The 24,021-nt window shown below is 36.3% G+C and overlaps 1 protein-coding gene across 20 annotated transcripts in view; it reads left to right on the top strand.

Moving 5' to 3' along the window:
* Positions 1-24,021, top strand: part of LOC143257548 (1-acyl-sn-glycerol-3-phosphate acyltransferase gamma-like) — a 54,362-nt gene that overhangs the window by 17,648 nt on the left and 12,693 nt on the right. For 16 of the 20 annotated variants that reach the window (XM_076516372.1, XM_076516373.1, XM_076516378.1 and 13 more), the window contains 2 exons: positions 4,274-4,446; positions 17,188-17,349. In XM_076516372.1, the coding sequence (XP_076372487.1) occupies positions 4,274-4,446; positions 17,188-17,349 (335 nt within the window). The remainder of the gene's footprint in view (positions 1-4,273; positions 4,447-17,187; positions 17,350-24,021) is intronic. The other 4 variants (XM_076516370.1, XM_076516385.1, XM_076516386.1 and 1 more) reach the window with 1 other exon arrangement.

Here is a 24,021-nt window from a genome sequence, read left to right as displayed (position 1 = left end):
TAAAAGTTTCTCTTCATTGCCCATCCAAATATTGGTATGAATCTTACTTTGCTTGGTCTAGACTTTATAACCCACTGTAGCAGTTTAAATTGTATGATTCTTTTCATCTATGTCAATGAACCCCTTCTACCAGATTTGTGTATAAGCTCCCTGATTTTACTTTCTATTCCTCCCTTTTTTCAAAGGCAGTATATTATAACAACAATGTTATGTGCTTGCTGTGGGTCTTTTATGTTATATAACTAGTTAAAGCTATGCTTTGAATGATTTTTGTTTGACCTGCATTATTGACCTTGAGTTTATCATTTTATTTTAAATTTTGATTAAGTATTTAAAAAAAAAGATCTGAATTTCAAACAAGAGTTCTTGCACTCATGTCTCTGTGGAGTCTCTTCGTGTCCTAACCTGCCACTTCTGGCATTCACATTGCCTGGGTGTAGGGGGGAGGCCCCTTTCTACAGAGGATGTTGCATTTGGGATGAATCTTCTTATAAGAATCCTGTTCACTGGACTTTATTACCATTCCACTTATGTTCTGTTGTGTCTTGATAGGTCCTTTTTTCCCTTTTTTGTCAGTTTTCATTTTTAGGAATGTTTAAATTCAGATTGTCTCTTATTCTTGGTTCAGGCTCTTCAGTACACTGTTGTTGGCATTGAAGGGTTCTGGGGGTTCATATCACTATTTATAGTTCACTTTGATAGGTTATATTCATCAACTGGTGTGTATTGTATATTCTGAGCTTTCATTGAAAGGTTGTAGATTTCTTCAGATCTCATCTTATCAAACTTGCCCTATCTCAGTGTTCCTGGAAGCTCAGTTATGTTACCTGCTAGAAATAATTGTATAGGTTGGTATGTGGACCATGCCTATTATATTTGTCTCATTATTTAACTGATTTGACAATTGCCTTTTCTTAAGGTTTTTAACTATCCTCGTAGCTATTCTTCATGCTCTGACTCATCTGTAAAACAGTTGAGTGGCTTAATTTCTCTTTTCTTTTCTCTGTGCCCTTTCATAATTTTTTATTGGGAACTCGCTCTGTTGCATACTGCCTGGTCACATGCACTTACTTCCAAATTTACACTAGCTACTAGTCAACTAATCAGTTTTCTTAATGGCAGTGAGCTGTGTTGAGATTGGGTGTTGCATAAGACAACCTTGTGTGTTTTCCACATAGTATTAAAACTGAAATCTGACTGTATTTTACAAAATACTAGTCCACTAAAATAGGTCACTATCTAAAGGCCAGTTTTATATTCTTAAATACTGTGATGTTAGACAAGCACTATTTAAAACGGTGGTTCTCGACCTTTTCTGACTTGCAGCACGCTATGACAATCTGAAAATTTTTGTGGCACACCTGAAAAGCCTTAATGGTTTTTTTAGGTACACATTATACGACAAGAGTTAAAAGCCTTAGAACAAAATTCTCAGCCAAAGCAAGCAATAATAATGTCATTGTGCATCATATTTAGATACATGTAACACAGAAGAGTTAACTTAAAAAGCCTTAGAATGAAAATCACAGCCAAAGCAAGTGATAGTATTGTCAATGTGCAGATGACATTAATATTGTTTGCTTTGGCCACAAGTGTTATTCTAAGGCTTTTTAACAATTTTGTGGTATAGCAGAAAAATCAAAACTTTTTCATTTTTACATACGTTTTCAATGTGACGCTTGTGCCTGCTTCCGAGAGCAAATCAAATTGAAGTAAAGCTCCAATGTAGACAAACAAGCTTGCATTTCATCATTGACTGTAAGGTGCTGAAATTCCAATTTTGCCAAACCACGAGGATGTAAATGAAAGCAGAACTTCAACTGCTTTTGAACTGATTGCAGGATATGAATTTTTAATAGAGATCCAAAACTCATCCAAGCTCTTTTTTTGTGAAGCAATGAGCTGTTCTTCCTCCTCATTTGTAAGATTTGTTGTCTCGTTGATTCCGAATGGATAGGTCACCGTTATATTTGTTGACACCAAGTGATGGGAAGTAATGTTTTAATGTGGACTGTATGTCACTTAATGTGTTCAAAATTTGAGTGACAATTTTCTTCTTTGACGGACATTTGTTAACAGAAGGAAAACAATCAAGGACTCCTTTCGAGATCTTATTCTTTCACAGCGTCAACTTTTCATCGAAGGCCTTCACTTTGGATGTTGCAGTAATAATGTTTTCAGATGGTCCTTGGAGACTTATGTTCAGAGAATTTAATTTATGAAACAAGTCGGAGAGAAATTGAACCTTCAGCCACCAGATCTCATCGTGAAAATTCAAAACCTGCTTCCTCAACCTCCAAAAAAGAAATTACTTCAGTTTTTAGTTGGACAAGATGCTTTTAACACCTTTCCTTTCGAAAGCCATTGAATTTCAGTGTGATACAGTAGCTTTTTGTAGTCTAAATCCATCGCCTCACAGAGAAGAGAGAAAAGTCAAGATTGAAGTGGTCGAGATTTGATGAAATTCACCACTTGAATAACTTGATTCATAACAGACTGCAAATCATTCGGCAAATATTTGGAGGCGAGCACCTCTGTGAATCATGCAGTGAACAATCCTAATTTTTGGATTTTGTTGGTGCACCAGAGTGATGAATCCCTTCTTTTTTCCTTGTATTGAAGGACAGCCATCAGTGCAAATGCTGACACAGTTATTCCAATGTAATTTGAAGAGCAAAATGTTTTCATTCACCAACTCAAAAATGTCTTGGTTTTTTGCTGTACTTTTTAAATCTTTGCAAAATAAGTATTCATTTACGATTTTTTCCATCTTTTATGAATCGAACAAAAGCCAGAACTTGATGAATCTGCTGATGTTAGTGGGAAAAGCTCAAACTTGAAGAGACCATAGCAGAGACAATTCACCTTCAGGCACTTCAAAGTTTTTTTTAGCAAACTTGATTCTTCAAATTCGACGACAAGTCCACAATTCTGCACGAAATTGTCATTGGACAGTGGAACTTTCTTGACCTTTTTGGCGTCATCTGTTCCAAGCATAGTTTCAACGATGATTGCTAACGTTGGCACAATGACTGATTCAGCCTCTATATGCGCTTTCTTGCATTTTGCCAACAATTGAGCAACCTTATAACTTGCAATCAATCCTTTTTCCGGCAACTTCATGTAGTTCACAAGTTTCCTTGATTGTTCATGTTGCTTAGGCTCAAGATTCTCGAAGTATTCTTGTGGTTTATCCTTCACAGCTGAATGTTTTGTTTTCCAAGTGTCTCTTCAGTTTGCTAGGGACAAGTGCATTGTTTTATAAAAGCAGTTTGATTGTTTGATGTATCATTTATGACATACGAAGTGCTCGTTGCGCCACAATTAAACTAAGTCCAACTGTTGAGGTTGAGAATGAAATTTAAGTATGAACTTCTCAGTGCTCTAGTTCAATGAAAACCATCAAATGTTTTGGAAGGTTTCAGAGTATCTCTGTAGTAGCTTTTATTTACTGATGTGTTTGACTTGCTTGTAAAATCCCAAGAAAGTTGAATGTGTTTCAAAAACACTGTAGCACACAGGTTGAGAATCACTGATTTAAAATGTCAGTGTAATAAATATATGTAAATTTATAATGTTATGAAATCTGTTATTTAGACTAAACATTTGTCTTTTATATTATAAGCTGTATTAACTCTACTTTCTAGAAAGAAAACATAATTTGTTTCATTTCCAATTTTTTTAATGGAGATAACAAAGTTGGTCAAATTCAACCAACCTATACAGAGATAGTAGTGAAAATAATAGATAAAATATAACCTCCAGAAAATTATTTTAATAGTGGTTAGAAAAAGCTTTAAGTATTTCACATGTGAAACGTGAATGTTCTATTGCATAGAAGTATTTTAATTCTAAAATTTGTATGTTGGATACTCCTTATTATTCTGAAAAATATTTGAGAACATCTTTAATTAAAAAATATTAATACTTAATTTAAAAATCTTTATTTTGTGTATGAAAACCTAATGTTTATTAATAACCTGCAAAATTTTATAATGGTATATGTACATTATCAAAAAGCACAGTATAATTACTTTACTTTCATTTATATGAGCTGGGTAGATTCTAACCAAACACTAATGGAAGGGTTAATTTATGCAATATCTTTAGTTTCGTTTTTTTGTTGGAATTGTTTTATTTATTTAAATACCATTTATCACAGATTTGAATGTTTTTAATGCAGTCATTCCTTTTCATTTTATCTTGCTTCATTGTTTAAGAGTTAATTTTCTTTCTCTCTGTTTAAATTTACATATATATATGTATGTTTCAGAAGTAGTAGCTATCACTGAATGGTGGTCCCGATCTAGTTGTTCTATCTACTTTGCTGATGAGGAGACAGAGAAAAGGTTTAGCACAGAGCATGCTATAGTTTTGATGAATCACAAGTATGAAGTTGATTGGCTGATGTGTTGGGTTGCCACTGACAAGTTTGGCATTTTAGGAGTAAGATCTTTTGTTGTTGTTTTGAATATTTATCAACGATAAGCAGTAAACGTTTGGTATTGGGTATGATGTTTGATTGTCTTGCACGTCACACGTAACCTATTTTCAAATAAGTAACTGAACAATATTTATCAATAATGCTAGAAGTTTATATATTGTAATTATTCAAAGAATTTACTAAGAAAAAAAGTGATGTGCATAGTGCCAGCTACATAATCTACATCATTTACTGAATACATGGTCTGTAAGATAAAATTGAATTGCCAAAAATATATATCATGAAGATAAAGTAGTTGTAGATATAGGTTGTTTGTTTTGTTTTGTTTTTTTTGTTTTTCAGTCCAGATTTCCAATTGACTAATTGTTTTGAATTATTAAACTTTGGATAAAAGTTTAGGGTATTGAGGTTAATCTGCAGAAGACATTTGAATATTATAAAACGTCAAATTTTACGCAATTTTTATCATGTTCCTCTGTGTTTTCCCTTAGTTACCAAGGCAACTATGTGAAAAAAAATTCTTTTAGCACATTTCGTTTGTTTGTTTGTGTACATGTTATCACTGATCAGTTTTGAAGGTATATATCATTTGAATACTTTTGACCAATACTGTCATCCTACCTGTACTGGTGTAACCAGTTTCCTATGCTAACTTACTCAATCTTCACTTTCTTGATTGGCACAGCATTGTTTAAACATGTTTTTTTTCCATATGACTACCATTCAAGAACATGCTTCTTGTCATTCCAATTTGTTTTTTAAGTTATATTTTATTGTGTGTGCATTCATAAGTTTCAACAATTGTTTTTTGCATTTATTTTTTGTTACTGAATAACCAGAGATTTTTAGTATTGGTTGGCAATCAGTGTATTGACAATGAATTTCCTGTTACAATCGAAAATTAGACTATTACTTCTTCCCAGGAGTTGGGTTTGACTTTATCTGTAGAGGAGGTATAGAACTTAATCCACGTAGAAATAGATTCATAAGTTTGGTTGTCACTTTCCTTTTTTTTTTACTGTGTTTCTGAGGAAGAATACATAGTCAGTGATAAGACAATTTGGACTCTTTCCCCCCCCCCCCCAGTACTTTCTTATTTTGATCTGTGATATTCCACACTTCTTTAGGAGTTTGCACCATCCACCAATTGCCATGCCATTGTGTCATTCACTTTGGTGGAGAATTGTGCTTCCAGTTCTCCCAGGTGGTAAGTTTTTAAACATGTACACTTCACACCTGGTTGATTTACCCATGGTAGGCATGTCTCATTTGTTTTTTTTATGGTTTTGCTCTGACTTACGCATGGGAGAATTAATTACTTCATCAGAGCTTAGACTTTAGTAAGATAGATATTTGTCTTAAGTTACTTTAGAGAATTGTAAGTTTGATATAAATTACTTTTTTTTTTTTTTAAGGTAAATTTAACTATTTGCACCTGTGTTAATATCATGTACTTTGAAGACTAGGTAAATTTTGTGGGTGATAGTACATTATTGATAAGTGCTTTTACTAGATATGTTTAGATTGCTTGAGTTGTGTATTATTACTGGTAGTAACATTTGATACATTGTTCTGTTTGAGTACATTTTTTTTGTCATCACGAACTATATACATTATCTTAATTTTCTTCAGTGTAGGACTTAATTATGTGTTTTCTAAGTTAATTTGTATGAATGGTGAGTTAGATATTGAGTGTTTTATCGGTAATTTTCATTGGTTTGCATGTTTGTTGTTATTGCATACTTTGTGGACTAGATAAAATTAGATGGTTTGTCCATTTGATATTTATAACTACTTTGTTAGCTGGGAATGTTTAGATAGCTTGTTACAAATCATTACTTGTTCTATCAGAATTTTTTCTTCTAGTTATTAATTATGTGCTCTTTCATCATAATTTTCCTCAGTGTAGGATGTAAGAATTTTTTTCTTTAGTACATAACCAATATGTTTATTTCTTTCCTGTTTGTAGGGATAAGTTCTACTTTGACTTCTTTTCCTACATTTGGGATACTAGAAACTTCATTTTCTTGAAATATACAATTCAGATTTCTTACCCCAGTGTTCACTTTGTCAAATGTTATGGTTCTGAGCAAATCTTCCAGGTCAGGTCCTACTGTTCAGACTAACCTTGACTCTTAAGTCTTTTGCTCAAATTAATTCTAATGTGACATCACTCTAGAAATTTTTGCTCTTCTTTTTGTGGATGACTTGGCTGCTAGTTGCTTCTCACCATTCACACTCCAGAGACCACACTCATCTGCTCCTGCAATTGTCTATTTGTTTAAGAGGGTCTCAACCTTCTCTGGATTTACAGTAAGCAATTCACATGTCCATCACCTTGCGTTCCTTGCAGCTCAAGGTGTTCTGTTTTTTTTGGAACCCCCTCATTGTGGATGTCTGTATTTGGGGAGGGTTCTACCCAAAGAAGGTTCTAGCTTTTCAGTTTACCTCCTCTGATCTGAATGTATGGGATGACTTGTGAAGGAGAGAATGGGATCCTGATGGTTGTGGGTTCCAACCCTGACACACAACTATGGCCTTGAATTCCTGTAGATGGATGGTCTTGGGATGGCCACTCAAGTGTCATTCATCTGGTTGTGTTGGGTTAAGGTCAACTGAGTACCAGTACTGGGCATTCTTAAAGGGTGTTGTGGACATTTATGTCTGATGCTGGTGTTTGTGTATAGTGTTCATAAAACTCTGGCTTTGCTGCAGTGTCCTTGTTTGGCATTATAGTGTGTTCCCTAGTAGGACTCCATAGTGGGTTGGATCAGTGGACACTGAATTCTTCTTTCATTATATATCCTCTAAATCCAAACTAAGAAAAACGGATAAATGTTAAACAGCCATGACTTAGACTCTGAACAGCAGTCTCTACTTCCTCCTACACCTGTACATCACTTTTTCATACTATATTATTTGTTAGTCAAATCTTTTAGGATAAATGTCTCCCCCTGTTTTCTTCATTCAGAAGGGATTATAGGGGGCTTGTTGGCTCTCCCAAGTTAGTCAAGAAGCTGTGTTCTGGGGACATATTGGTGCAAACATCTACCCCAAAACACAGTGAATTCCTCTTGAATTCAAAGGCTATTGTGAATATACCTAATGAAGTAACTCCCTATAGTACTCTGATTTCCTCACAAGGAATTGTTGTTGAGAGGGATTTGAAGAACATCCCTGAGTTGGAGATCTTCATTGGTTTCTTTAACCAAGGAACTTCTGCAGTGAGATATCACCACTCATAAGAACATTTACATCACCACATCATTACTGTTTTGGAGGGTAATCTAAACTGTAAGGTATGGTTATATATTCCTAACTCTCTCGGATGTTTCCATTGTTGGTAGTTTGGTCACTTGAAAGCATCATATCGTGGTTCTATAATGTGTGCTCGTTGAGGTGGCAGATACCGTGATTCTTACAAGGGCAAACTGAACCCTTGTTGTGTTAATTCTAGTGGCTCTCACTTCTCTTGCATTTGTTCTTGCCTAGATGGATGGTGGAGAGAGTTAGTGTGAAAACTATCAACATTTCTTAGCCCAAGGCTTGGGAGTTATTTTCCCCAACTCCATATTAGACATGTGCTGCTGCATTACATTTCACTGCTACTGTGGGAGTGCAGATAGATCTTTCAGTGCCTCCAACAGAGTTGTTTTCAAACTATGTGAGAAATCTTTGCCCTTCATGGATAAACTGTTCCTACCAGTGACTGCTTGGGTCCACTTCCTTCAGCCTTGGCTTCTGACATCAGCTTAGATCCACCTTCTTTGGCTGTGAGATGTAGAATGATTATTCATTCATGCTCTCAATCACTTGAATCTACATCTACTGACAGAGACCTGCCCACTCAACCCAGAACAGAATCCATGGAGGTCAAGACACCTCTTTCTGATTTAAAAAATAAAATAAATAAAATGAAGTGTTCAGAAACCAAAGGGTTCTCAACCCAGCTCTTCTGCACTTAAAAGTGGTCACTTTGATACAGTGGAGCTGTTGAGGTTTCCTTTCTAATCTGGATGACATTAAGGCTTTGATTCCTATTATCCAGTGTGTCTTTCCTTACAGGAAACATTTCTGAAAGCTGCCGATACTGCCACCTTTCAGTAGTTTGCATTATACCAAAATGACAAGATATATGATGAACAAGTACATGGAGGGTGGCACTATCTGTTTCCTGGAGAGGCTTAAGATGAATCAAAACTTGAGTGCTCTCAGTGAACAGTTGCCATCTCCCTTTTTAATCCTGGGAGGATTAATGGACAGAATCCTCTCTAGGGTGGTCACTGTCAAACCTCCAAGAAAAGTGAAAGGAAGCATATAGTAAGATCAGTGGCAGTAAAAGACTGATTAGTTGCAGGAAAAATAGTATAAGAATCAGTATTGAAGAGAGAAAGGTTATGATCCAAGAGATATGCTTCATGAATTAACCCCCTTCCATTCACTTTTCTTGGAAGTTTGACCCATGGGACAGTGATAATTTTGACAGACATTGACAAGGTTGATGTTACCCAACTCGCTTGCCTGTGGAAGTTGGACAGAGACAACTAACCCTTTTTCACCACTCTCTTGCAACTTGATCCTGTTATCTGTAACTGACTAATGAGGTAGCAGTGACTGTCAGTATCATCCAGGCAACTGATCAATCTGTTCCTAAATCCTGGACATGTCTTTAACAGTATCTGTGTTCATATTGGAATGTTGCCTGCCAGAAGGCTCATGAACAGGCCTGAGATACCTTTTGCATTTCTTCCACTCAATTCTACCACCAGTACCAAAATCATATGGGACAAGATTTGGAAGGTCAGTGGCAAGTATACTTCCCATTCCTCTTCCATTATGCTTTCTAATGACTAAAAAATTACTGATTTCCAGAACATTGCTGATACTCATGGTGTATCTAGCACTTGTTTCTTCTTCTTACTTCTTGGCAATCAAGTATGAGGCAAAGCAATCATCTCCGTAACTATAATCACTTCTTTACACTGGTGGAACTAGAGTTTGCTCTTTATTGGTCTGGCAGTACATTGGTCAGACCTGATAATGTTCACTATAAGATGCTGCACAATCTCTCTTCCTTCTGTTGCAAATGTTTTTTTCTGATACTTTAGAGCAGTCTATTGTCCTTCCTTTCTTTAAGTCGAGGAAATATCCCAAGATTCCTTCTATCGTCCAATTCCATGTGCTTTGATTAGCTGTCTCTGTAAGGTCTTAGAGAGGATGATTAATACTTGTATTGTTTGGTTTCTTGAATCAAACAACCTTCTCTTCTCACCCACCCAATGTGAGTTCCATTGGAAGCACCCCACCATGGACCACCTGATTCAATATTAAATGCCGATCAGGGAATCTTTCCTTAAGAGGGAACATCTATTTTCTTTCACCTTGAGAAGGCTTACTATGCCATGTGGAGGTACAGCATTTTGTGTGACCTCCACTCCTGTGGGTTATGTATCTATTTATCCATTTTCTTTCAAAAAATTTTTTACTGGACATGTGATTCCAAGTCTTTTTGGGTTTGACAATTTTACATTCTTTTACACAAGAACTTGGAGTCCTTCAGGGCTATGTCTTGAATGTCACATTTTTCAGTATCAAGATTAATGCTATCACTGTTCAGCTTCCATCTACTCTTGCAAATGATTTCTACGACTTCCACATCTTGTGTCATTTGTCGAACTTGAGGTTTATTGAGTGGCAGTTTCAGACTACCCTCAATAATTTGTTGAAGTGGACCACAGCAAATATTACCTTTCTTCTAAACTGTTTTCATGCTCTTTTGCCATCAATGGGGTATACATTCCTGATCTCGAGCTCCATATTGGTAACGTTATTTTTCCCAGGGTCTCGGATTAAAAGTTTTTGTGGCTTATCTTTGACTGTAAACTGACACTGAACATTTTCTGTGTTTTTCTTTCACCTTTTGTAGGAGCAAGTCAGTGTTCTATGCTCACAATCTATCATGCTATCCTTCCCTCTATATTGAATTATGGGTTTCTGGTCTATGGTTCTGCCTTGGCCTTGAGAATGCTGGATCCCATTCATCATCTGGGGGCTATGGCTCTGTACAAGGGCTTTCTGCACTTCTTTAGTCCAGAGTTTGTACACTGAGTCCTACAAACAATTTTGTAATCTCTGCCATTTACAACTTTCTTTGCAGGATTCCATTAAACTTCTATCCTTACTATAGCATCCCACCTGGAGTTGTCTTCCTTTCTCAGTGGTCTATGCTCTTTCAGAATAGATGGTCTGCCAGTCTTCCCTTTGGCCTTGGTATCCAGGCACAGGGTTTGTCATTGGATGACATTGATGTCTTCACTAATTGGCCAACCCTGCCATGGCTTATTACCATCTGCAACTCTGACCTTTCTTTGAGTCTTCTGAGAAAGTGGATATTTCTGATTGGAAGTACTGTCTTCTCTTTGCAGAACATCTTTCAACCCATTCTTGCATTCCCATTTGTACAAATGGTCTGAAATAAGGTGACTCTTTGGAATCTACTTGTGACTCTGGTTGCTCACAGGATCCCCTCTACAGTTTTTGTGCTCACTGCCAAGTTGTATGTCATTTCTCTTGCTCTGGATCATGTAGAATCTATGCTGTACATCATTTGTAATATTTACACTGATCTCCTAGCTTTATACTGGCCCTTGAATTGCTTAGTTTTACATCTTACCTTGCTCTTGTCTATATTCTGAAACAGTTGTTTCAGTTTTCTTTATTTAGTGCATATATTTGTTTTTTCTGGATACATTGCTTCGTATCCATGTGAACAAATTCACTGATACCACAACTACGTCTGTCTGCTTTGGTGCCATCACAGTTGTGCATATCCTGTATGTGAACTTTGGTCTTATTAAAGACTTTGGACTCTGTAGTTGAAATGAGCAAGATCATAACAAGCTTTTCCAGATCAAACCTTCTGTTGTTCTTTAGCCATTTTGTATCTGTAGGCCACTCAAAGACATCTTTTCGTGGTTCCCTGACATGTGCTCGTTGTGGAGGCAAGGACCACGATGCCTATGACTGTGACATGAACCCACATTGCGTAAACTGCAATGGTTCTCACCCCTCTTACTTTCATTCTTGCCCAAAATGGTTGGAGGAAAAAGAGGTGCAGCGTTTGAAAACGACACATAACATTAGTTATCCTGAGGCTCGGAAATTGCTGTCTACAACTCCATCTCGGACCTATGCTGCTGCACTTTATTCCACAACTACAGTGGGAGTGCAGACAGATTTCTCTGTGCCTCCAAGAGAATCCAAGATTGATGAATTGACTTCCACACCCATCTCTGTTCCTCCCATACCTTCCAACAAACCTCAAGATCCACGTCCTTCAGTTTCAAATACAGGCATTTCTTCTGATACATCTTTTTCTCCCACCACAAGAGACAAAACAATTATTCGTTTGCGCCCTCAGTCACTGGATTCCCCTTCCACAACAAAACCTGCCCACCCGACCCAGAGCAGGATCCATGGAGGTTTATAGACCTCCTCCGACTAAAGACAGTAAAGAAAAAAAAGACGTGGTCGTAAACCGAAGGGTTCTCCACCCACTTCACCTACCCGTTCTTAAAAATGGCCACCTTGATACAATGGAACTGTCGAGGTTTACGTTTTAATCTGGATGATATCAAAACGCTGATTGCTTCCTACCATCCTGTTTGTCTTTCTTTACAAGAAACATTTCTCAAAACTGCTGATACTGTCTCGATTCGGCAGTTTTCTCTGTACAGAAATGACAGGTTGTGTGATGGTCGAGTACATGGAGGGGTGGCACTGTTGGTTGATCAACACGTGCCCACCCTGTCTTTGTCACTCAACACACCCTTGGAGGCTGTAGCCATCCGTGTTTCCTTGGGTCATACCATCACTGTTTGTTCTCTGTACCTGTCCCCTGGAGAGACATATGATCAATCAGATCTTGATGCTCTCGTTGAACAATTGACATCTCCATTTCTAATCCTAGGGGATTTTAATGGACATCATCCCCTCTGGGGAAGTGCTATTATTGATGGGAGGGGCCAATCTGTAGAGCAGATGCTCTCCGATCACAATCTTTCTCTTTTCAATACTGGTTCTTCCACTTACTTTCATGCACCTAGTCAGTCCTTTACTGCTATTGATCTCTCAGTTTGCTCCCCTTCATTATTCTCCCATTTTTCATGGAGGGTTGACAGTAATCCACTAGGCAGCGATCCTTTTCCGATCCTTTTGAGAGAGACTGGCCGTGGTTGATGCCACCCTACCCGCGTGCCCCGGTGGAATCTGGATCAGGCAGACTGGTCCGCTTTCACTGCTCTCGCAGAACTGTGATCCTGCCATCGTAAATCAGCCATCAATAGACGACTGTGTAGCAGCGGTAACTGACTGTATTACACATGCAGCTGCTCAGTGTATTCCTAAAACCTCGACACGTTTTCCACGATATCCTCGTCCGTGGTGGAATCCTGCTTGCCACTTAGCACGGAAGGCTCAAAGCGGCCTGGGATACTTTTCGTAGATATCCCACACTTTCAAACCGGGTTGCTTTCCAACAGGCCCGTGCACATGCTAGGTGGGTCAGACGTTAAAGCCAGAAGGAATCTTGGATTAAGTTCACAACCAGCATATCTTCTACCACCAGTTCCAAGATCATATGGGACAGGATTCGAAAGGTTAATGGACACTACAATTCTGTCCCCCTCTCGATCTTACTCTCTGATAGTCAAAAGGTGACTGATGTTCGGAACATCGCTAACACTCTAGGTGAAAGCTTTTGCCGGGTATCTAGCACTTCTGCTTGTTCCTCCACCTTCCTGGCCATCAAGACTCGGGCAGAGCGATCACCTCTTTCCTTTCGAACTAACTGTTTCTTTGACTATAATTGTCCCTTTACCCTGGTGGAACTAAAGATGGCCCTTCATTGGTCTGCCAGTACATCTGTTGGACCTGATGATATTCATTATGACATGCTGCACCATCTATCTCCTGCTTCTCTTGATGTCCTTCTGATTGTTTTCAACCAGATCTGGCAGGAGAATGTTTTTACTGATGCCTGGCGCCAGGCTATTATTTTACCTTTCTCTAAGCCAGGGAAAGATCCCAAGATTCCTTCAAACTACCGTCCAATTGCTTTGACGAGCTGTCTCTGTAAGACCTTAGAAAGGATGGTTAATGCTCGTCTTGTTTGGTTCCTTGAATCAAACAACCTCCTCTCTCCCACCCAGTGTGGGTTCCGTCGACAGCACTCCACCACAAGACCACCTAATTCGTCTTGAAATATCTATCAGAGAAGCCTTTCTCAACCGCCAACATCTTGTATCAATATTCTTTGACATAGAGAAGGCTTACGACACAACATGGAGGTATGGCGTTTTGCGAGACCTCCAGACATATGGGTTACGTGGCCATCTACCCATGTTTATTAAAAATTTTTTAATGGACAGGAGATTCCAAGTTCGTGTGGGTTCGACACTTTCCCGTTCTTTTGTACAGGAACTTGGAGTTCCTCAAGGCTATGTATTGAGTGTTACACTCTTCAGTATAAAGATAAATGCCATCACTGAACAACTCCCTCTCACTGTTGCGAATGGGCTGTATGTCGACGACTTTCACATCTCATGTCAGTCGTCAAACATGAGATATATTGAGCGGCAACTACAAACTGCCCTTAATTGTGTACGGAAGTGGACTCTGGCGAACGGCTTTAATTTCTCTCTCTCCAAAACTGTATGCATGTACTTTTGCTGTCGACGGGGTATTCACCCTGATCCTGAACTTCATATCGCTGAAGTTTTGCTGCCAGTGGTCCCGGAGACCAAGTTCTTGGGGCTTATCTTTGATCGTAAACTGATCTTTATACCACAGTTAAAGCAGCTTCGGGTCAAATGCACAAGAGCACTGAACATCCTACGTGTTCTCTCTTCTACCAGTTGGGGGGGCAGATCACTGTTCAATGTTAAAGGTATATCGTGCTCTTATTAGATCAAAACTCGATTATGGATCAATGGTCTATGGCTCTGCCAGACCCTCGGCCTTAAAGATGCTGGACCCCATTCATCACCAAGGACTTCGACTCTGCACTGGGGCTTTCCGTACCTCTCCAGTTCAAAGCTTATACATTGAATCTCATGAACCTTCTCTACACCTTCGCCGTTTGCAACTATCTTTACAATATACTTCAAAACTTCATTCCTTACCAAAGCATCCCACCTGGAAATGTGTTTTCCTTCCTCGATGGGCAGTACTTTTTCAGAACAGACGATATGTCATTGCTCCGTTTGACCTTCGCATCCGTGCGCAATTGGATGAATTGGGTCTGTCCTTGGATAACATTGCAGATTCCACAGGTTGGCCCATCCCACCGTGGCTTATTACAGCCCCCAAATGTGACCTTTCTTTCGTCACCTAAAATGGCAGATACTCCAGATTGAAGTACCGCTTTTATTCAATGAATATCTTTCAAACAATCATTCAGTTCCCATTTATACAGATGGTTCCAAATCGGGTAATTCAATGGGCTCTGCTATGGGTCAGTAGTTGCGTGCAGAATCCCTTCTACAGCTTCTGTGTTCACTGCTGAACTGTATGCCATATCTCTTGCTCTGGATCATATTGCAGCTGAGCAGTACTCCAACTGCACTATTTATACTGATTCGCTTAGTTCTATACTTGCCTTGGAATCGCTACACGTTAGCTCACGTCCTATTCTCACTGATATTCGAAACCGACTGGCCCATTTCTCATTAGCAGCTACTTCAATCCAGTTTTTCTGGATACCAGGCCATGTTGGTATTCGCGGGAACGAGCTTGCAGACATGGCAGCTAAATATGTCTGCTTCTGCACCATCACTCCTATGCCTATTCCGTACATGGACTATGGTGTTGTCTTCAAGGCTCAGCTCCGTGCCAGCTGGCAGTCCACTTGGAGTGAGCAACGTGACAACAAACTTTTTCAAATCGAACCCAAAATTGGACTTTGGCCATCTAGCTTCCGTAAAGTTCGGAAGGAGGAAGTTGTTCTCGCTAGGCTACGCATTGGTCACAGTTTTTTAAGTCATTGTTTTCTTTTAGCTGAAACAGTTGCACCAGTGTGTAGTTTGTGTAACACTCAAATCACTATCAGCCACGTTTTACTTTCTTGCCATAGTTACAATTCTCAACGACGGCAATATTTTAAACATATTTTTTCCCAGGGTCAGTCTGTAACATTGGACAGAGTTATTGGTGATGGTAACTCTGTCCACCTTGATAATGTTTTTAATTTTTTAATGGCCATTAATCTTTTTAATCTCATTTAAGTGTTGCATATTTATTCATTACACCTTTTTAATTGTGGTTCCTTTTTTACAGTTTTAATCTCTCTCCTTCAATTTGACATTGGACAATGGCCAGAACATTAAATAACTCGACACCAGGACTGGAAAGGCCAACTTCAGGTGACTAACGCTACTGTTTGAACTACTCGTTAGTCGTCCTGGCGAGTTGTTATTATACTTTTGCTGCATATCATTTCACACTTTTACTACCTAACTTTTTAGTACTGGCCATATTGACTCATAACCCAGAACCAGGACTGGAAAGACCAACTTCAGGTGACTGATGGTGGTTCTTGAACTTACCTGTTAGTCTTCCTGGCGGGTTATGATCATTACCTTTTTGCTAGAGTAAATACCTTACAACTTCTTATACTCTGCCTTCTATCTTAACATTGTAGACTAGGTGTCAACATTGGTTTTATACTTTTTTGTTTTACCTTCATTTCCATTTATGTCTATTACTACATTTTACTTTTTTACCGAATGTCTGGTGCAGATAGCCTCGCTGCTTTGTGCCATAAAACACTAAATCAATCGATTGTTTCTGTAAGGGTTGGAAGAAAAAAGCTGTCCTAACTCGTCTTCACATTGGTCACAGTTTTTTAACTTGTTTTCTTTTATCAGGGACTGATGCACCAGTGTTGTGTTGTCTGTGTGACAGTCAAGTCATAATAGCCCACATTTTAGCATTGTACTGTCATTACGATATGTGTAAATATCATTTATAAATGTGCTCTAACTATATGTAACAACTATGAAACAATCTGTATAGAAGAGTAGTAAAGATTAATCTAAAGTAACTTGCCATTACCTATAATAAAATATTAAATTAGTGGTTTTCAATTTACATAAGTTATGGTTGTTAGTATGTATCTTCCCAAGTTTTTTCTATGTTTTGCAGTTTTGTAAACAAATTAATGTTCTGGGTATTTAATAAAATGTAGTGCTGATAATTACTTAGATATCTTTATACATAAAAAGTAGCACATATATTTTTTTGCATCAGTTGCTACACTTACTAGAAATCATGTTTCACTATCTGTAATGTGTAGCTTTGTACTTAACAGCAAACAGTCTAAACAATTCTGATCCTTTGATCATATAAACAAATTTCTTAAGGTCTTTATCTCCTAAACTGTTGAATTGAATTAATAAATGAGCAAAAGTGTAAAAACTTCTTTCCTGACTTAACTATGAAGTAATGATTTAATGTTAGTTATAAAATGACTTAAGGTAAAAATCACTCTTGTAAATACTCTGTACATCTAGGGAAAAGTGTGTTTTTAAACTTTCTTGATTATTGTGAATTACAATAACTCCTTGCAACACTATGAGCATTCAGCAAATAAGTGAAAAAGTGACTGCTTTATATCTTTCTGCAATGCATAAATATAAATATACGTGTCCAAAGTAATATTGTTAACAGTGTTGGTTTTACTCCAGAGTGCAAAATCTTTTGCTAAACGCTCTCTAAAGAAGATCCCCGTTATTGGTTGGGGATGGATATTTGCTGAGATGGTTTTTCTGGAACGCAACTGGGAAAAGGATTCACAGAGTTTGGGTCACAAACTAGACGAATTGGTGTCCTATCAGGACCATGTGTTGGTAAGAGTAAATATGAATTTATTTTTTTTTTCTTTTGAGTGAAGTAAGTGATAATGAGAAAAATTTCCAGTTGTGTTGGGAATCTTCAGACTTTAAGGATAAAATGAGCAAGTACCTTGTTTTTAAGGGAATAAAAAAAGCTTTTCTTCTGAAGTGTCATTCATTCACTATTGCTCTTACAGTGGCATCTTTTTAAACTAAAATTTGAATAAAAAACTTTCAAGGAATATTTCTAGTACCAGAAGTAAAGATTATAAGCTAATTAACTTTAATTTAGGAGTATTGTATTTCACACAAGGTTAAGTTTATTGTCTAGTTATGTTTTGTTAAGTGTTACGTGGATTTTGTATTAACATCATTTTGCTATGAGCTGCTGCTGCTGTTTAATAGCTGTGATTCTCTTTATGCACATGTACATTTTGTGGAAAGTATTAGATATTGTTTTATTAACTTTTGCTATGTTTCAGTATTGTCTATAATATCTATGGGGAACATCATTTGAATTTGTGTGTGTAGTAGGTTGAAAAACTTCAAATATCCTGTTCATGCAATACTCTTTTTCAGTCTGATCTCTTCAGAGTAAACAACAGAACCATTTCAAGTTTTGTAAAAACAACTTAAAATCAATTTGTGGAAAAGTGTTATCTTTAACTTTGAACAAATGAACTTTGAAGTAATTAAGAAAAATTTTCTTTAAAACGATTAATTAGATATAATTTTCGTCTTTGGACAACAAGGAAGTTACCTCTAAGACTGGGCTTGACCATAAAAGTTACTTATAAAGTGTTAGATGCAGGCATATTTTAATTGTTTGGGAAATCTATGTAGAAATTTTTTTTTACGTTTTTTTCATGGCTTGTTTTTATGTTAGCTGGTTTGATTTTAAAAAAAAACACCTCATGTCACCAATTTGTTTATCAGTTTAATATTTTTGAACATTCAATTCTCAACTTATTTTTCTCTTCAACATATTTCTTTTTTTTTAATGTTTTCTCTATAGCTTTCTATTACTGGATTTGTATAAGTCTCAGATAATTTTTGTATGATAGACATTTACATAGTGTGGTTAGTAACATAATAAATTGTCTCCCAGTATGATGTTTCTCCTATAACAAAAACTTCATTTTATATGTTGAGCTGTATACAAAAATGCAAATCATTTAACTGATGGTTGAAAATAATTTTAGTAGTTGATTTTGAAGAAACATTTCACTGTTATCATGATTGTAGCAGTTCATGTTAGGTATCTAATTGATGGGAAGTACAGGAATGTCTCTCACAGTGTGGTTAATGCATTAGAAAAAAAACTACTGCATTGATTGAATCAACACTGAATGGGGAATAGTTTCAACAGGAAAAATAATATGTGGGTATCATAAGGAATTTCCTTATAGAAGAAATAATTAAGCCTGATTAGTTAGAAGAAAAATAATAAACACAAATAATTATGAGGTAAAATAAAAATTGATAAACTTTGTTTGGAAAACTTAAAACAATAAATTTTATTTTGAAAAAATGAAAACTGTACAAATTTACTAATTAAAGAAAAAATCTATGTAATCTAAGGTGTACCTTTTTCTTTTCGTGGAGTTTTCGGCAACATTGAATGACATTTTCTAATGCTCGTCGTGCATTAATGCTGTGCTTTCTGTCTGGATCATGATTCATAATTAAGTCTGACACAGTTTCCACTGCCCTAAGCATTTTTTTCAAGTTCGTTTAAGAGAAATTCTTTGTCCTGCTCTTCTCTAGCACCTTTGTTACACTCTGGACTTTCTTCTTTTTCCTCATGTCCAATCTTGGTCTAAATTAGCAAGCATATTATTGTCGAGAGCTTGAATGTGTACCAAAACACTCTTGAGCATTAGCCACTTCCAAACACTTGAATCCAAGATTGTGTCCAGTTTTGACGAAGTCTTCGGAAACATCCCTAATATTAGACTCAAAGCTACAAGAGTTACTTGTGCAATGAGGCAAAATGTGCTTCCACACTGCTCTCATGATACTCTCACTAACTTTGAGCTATGCTTCGTTGATGATTTCAATAGCTTTTCTGATGTAATTTTTTTTTGTCCAGAATGCAGTGAAAGATAGTACAGCTTCTCTAGTTGTAGCCTTTATTGTTTGAGAAAAAGTTTGCCTCAAATAATAAGCTTTATATGTCACAATAATCTACTGGTTGCAGTTAAGATGTATTAGGTGGAAGAAAATGAATTTTAACATTTTCATTAAAGTCGCAAAGTCCCGTTGGATGGCCTGGTGCATTATCTAATAACAACAAAGCTTTAAAGTCCAAGTCGTTTTCTTGCAGTGACATTCAGCTGCCAGACAAAAATAACTTTTTAACCAGTCTTCAAACAGTGTTCATGACTCATACTTTTTTATTTGATTGCCAAACAACTGGGAGAGTCTTCTCTGCACAGCTGCTAAGTACTCGGGGGAGTTTTCGCATGATACACAAGTATTGGTTTTAATCTAAAATTGCCAGATGCATTTCTGTCAAACAAAAGTGTCAAACGATCTTTTAATGTCTTATAACCTGAGTTTTTTCATTTTCTGATAGATAGAAAAGTTCAAGTAGGCATTTTATTCCAAAATAAACCTGTTTCATCAACATTAATAATTTGGTTATCTTTGTATTCACCTTTTTCAATCAATTCTATAAATTCATTAGGAAATTTTTCAGCAGCATCTTAGTCTGCACTTGAACTTTAGCCTACAATGAGAACATTATGAATCCCCAAGCATTTTTTAAAATGAAAGGACCAACCACGGCATGCTGAAAATGTTTCATTAGTTACCCCTTCTTCATCGTTTTCATCTGTTACGTTTTCTTTAAGGGCATTGAAAAGACTCGTTGATTTCTGTTGAATTTCCACTTGACTTAAAGGAATTTGCTTCTTTTTGCAATCTTCTATCCATGTTGATAGTTCCATGTTCACTGATTGAGAACTCCTTTTGTTTTTTACGATTATTTCTGAGGCAAAATAGTTGGTAGCCATTCCATACTCTTTGTAATCATTCTTTTCTTGTAAAATTCTTCTTACAGATGATTCGTGTATTCCTTTGTCTTGTGTGAGTTTGGCAAACAAAGCACCTTCTTCATGGCATTTGATTGTTTCAAGTTTCTGTTCTAATGTCAGACATTTACGTTTCTTTGGCTCGGTATCATCACAATTTCTTTTTTTCACTCATAATAAAGGGATCTCTGTAAAAATATTACAAAAAGGATACAAACATGCTTAAGAAGAAAAAGCTGAACTTAAACTGCTGCTGGAAACAAGTGATTCTCAGATTTATACTGTACAGTATATAAAGGTGCATACACATTGTATAGGCTTGAAGAAAGATCCAGAATAAGTGAGTGTTGCAAGTTTGTGGAGATCATTACATAAAATGTTAGAAAAATGTCAGCCATAATAAAAAGGACCCAAGAACTTATATAAATATAGCCACGTTATAGTGAATCATTGAGTATTAATTGAATCATTAGTTGCAAATTATAATCTGCATTGGAGTAAATCTTGTACTGATTGAAGCCACACTGTGAGAGGTATTGCTGTATTTAACTGGTGGCAGAATTCCATTTTTTACATTCAGAATTTTTAAATTGTGTAAATTTCTAATTGTTTCTGACTTTTAGGAATTTTATTTTCCCAAGAAAAAAAAAAAGAGTAAATAAATTTTCTTTTTTTAAAATATATGTTGTATTAAAACAGTTTTGTTGCAGAAGTGTCATGTATGGTTTTCATTTTATCAGAAATGAAATAACATCTGTTGTGCAGAAGAAAGCAAACTTCGTTATGAGAAAGTTTTTTAAAAATTGTCACATCTACAAATTAGAGGATGACCTAATATTTGTTTTAATCCGTTTTTGAAAAGTACAAGCAAATCGTAAATCTTTCCTGTTTTTCAAACAATCTCAATTATGGAAATTTTAATACTCATTTAATTGAATGAGTCATATATAAAGATTTAGCTTAGTAATGTCAAAGAAGTCATCGGACTTTCCGAAAATTGTTTATTTCTCTGTGTAGATTTGTAAGCGTCTCATTTCTGGTGCTATGTAGCCGATGGTGATAATGTATATGAAAAGGTGTTTGTAGTATTTTAACTTTGGAATGGATAAAATATGTGTGTGTTTTAAGAACTCTGCTCAGGTGTTTAAGTAAAGATAACACTTGGAGTGTTATATAAATCAATTTAGAAAGAGGAAAAAAGAATTATTTTGTGAAAAAAGTAAGTGAGGAATAAAGTTATATTTATGACAGAGATGAAACTACTGGCTGGGGATCACAGATTCCTGGATCTAGATTAATTCGGAAAGGTTGAACAGTGTTTAGCTTGGCAATCCAATATGCTTCTTTTATTTCTCTGTCTGCTTTAGTTTTGAATCCTGTTTCAGTGCCAGTGAAAGTAACATCATTAATTGAATGATCATGTTGGTTAAAATGTTGAGCAACAGGGAGATCTTTTTCAGTGTCAACAGAGGATTTGTGATTATCAAAATGTTCTCTGGGAGTGTTTGTGTATGCCTTATATGCTGATAATTGTATTTTTTCCACTGTGCAAGATAAATGGTGTTTTTTATTTCACAAGTGATTTCTTTAGATATATTAAAATTTCGTTGATTTTGTTTGTCAGAAAATTATTCATTGGCTTTTATGAATTTGCAGGTTTGACAACAGACTTTATTGTATGGATGACAACCATTGTTGTCAAGTGGTTGAAGGTTGGTTGTCCAAATGAAAAATATGTAGTTTGTGTAACGTTTCCATGTAGGAGGTTTTACGGGCTGAATTGTAAAAGCTGGTTTTTAATATGAGCCATAAAGATATTTGCAATGGATACCAAAATGGCTCCAAATTATGCCATGCCATTAACTTGAATGTAATGGTTGTTATTAAATTTGAAGTTGTTCAGAGTTAGAACTTGGCTGGCAAGATCAGTTATTGTTAGAGATTCTGATGGTTTAGAGATGTTTAGTGTAGACTTTAGAGTTTTTAGTCCTTCATCATGGGAGATGTTGGTGTAAAGGGAAGAAACTTCCATTGTGCAAAGAAGACTATTTTATGGTAACTGCCTGTCAGTATTAATATCTTCTGTCATGTTGAGAAAGTGCGTAGTGTCCTTTATGTAAGAGGGGAGGGTACAGAGACTACATTTTATGTATTAGTCAACGAAAGCAGACGGCTTTTCCGTAGCCATGTTTATATTAAAAAATTATGGGTTAACCAGGATTGTTTGGTTTGTATATTTTGAGTAAGAGATAAAACTTTACCTGGAGAATCTTGTCTGGGAATCAAATACTGACAGGTTTCTTTGTTGATTTTATTGTCTTTGAGGAGTTCTTTAAGTTTATCAGATATGGTTTTAATAAACAGAGTTGTAGGATAATGTGAGTTATTTATAGAAATTAATGTCCTTTAATTGCCAGTTAGCTTCTGTAATGTAGTCATTTTTGTCAAGGATAACAATAGCTCAGCTCTTGTCTGCTAAAATTGTTATTTCATTTAAAATTGTTTAAAGCATTTCTTTTATGGTTTGTGTTATTAGGACATTAGAAGATTTTAAGCAATTGGGTTATAAGGGTTTCTATTTCAGTTTTATCAAGACTTCTTGGACCTACATCAATAGGCATTTAGTCATTTTCTGATTTGTGATTATTTAATAGGAGGAATTTGAAGTTTTTATTGATCTTTTGTCTGCTACACTTTCTTTTCATGGAAAAATGGAGGATGTTTGAAATTCAACACCATTCCTACAGTTGATTATTTAGGTTTGCAACTTTCTTCTTTGTCTCATGATTTTTCTTTCCCTTTTTCATGAGCTTCCTTCTTTAGATTACTTGATTTTATTTTCTTTCTCTGGATATAGAAGTTCATGTTCAAAAATTTTGTTCTGATGTTCTGGTTGATACGCCTCACCCCCATAGTGTTTCTAACCAATATGCCTTGGCCTTCCATCATTCTCCTCATTCTTATTTGAATTTTCAGTGTTTGAAATGGAAGAGGAAACTTGAATTACAGTCTCTTTGTTTCAGGCTCAATTTGTGAGAGCTTATCTCACTCTTAGGTATGCTTTACCCTAGCTCTCTTTATTGATTCTGTTATAAGACCTTTTTGTCGTTATGATCTTGATGTCTTGGGAGGAACTCTGTTCTCTTTTGTGGCCAATTTTGGCTAGACTTTTCTCATCTGTCCTTCCACTCCTAATATAGCTTATTTGTTGTTTGAACATGTTTGGGAATAAACATGCTACTTACAGGAATTTTCCTGCCTCCAATTTCCATTTGGGACTTATAGACACACTTTTTTGCATGATATAATTTTTGGGGGTTGTTCTGATTCTTTGGAGTCTCAGATTGATGTAATCAGGTTACATAATTTTTTATTTTCTATTAAATGGTGAATCATTTATTTTACCCTTCCATGTCTGGTCATTCTTGCCCTTATTTTTATGTAAACTACATATGTTAGGAGTGTTGACAGTGGTATCAGTGGATTCAGGTTCTATACAGCTAGGCTCCACAACTCCATGGAGGTTTGGGGAATTTTATTCTTCAGATAAGTGTGCTCTCCAGTTATTAACCTGAGGTCATTCTCTTCAGATCTCCTCTCCCTTTCTTCTTCCTCTATTCCATTCCCTCTTCCTGACAGTCCAGTTTCATGC

The sequence above is a fragment of the Tachypleus tridentatus genome, chromosome 7 (assembly GCF_004210375.1).
Source record: "Tachypleus tridentatus isolate NWPU-2018 chromosome 7, ASM421037v1, whole genome shotgun sequence".
Lineage (NCBI taxonomy): Eukaryota > Metazoa > Arthropoda > Merostomata > Xiphosura > Limulidae > Tachypleus > Tachypleus tridentatus.
This window is presented reverse-complemented; position numbering and strand designations above follow the sequence as displayed.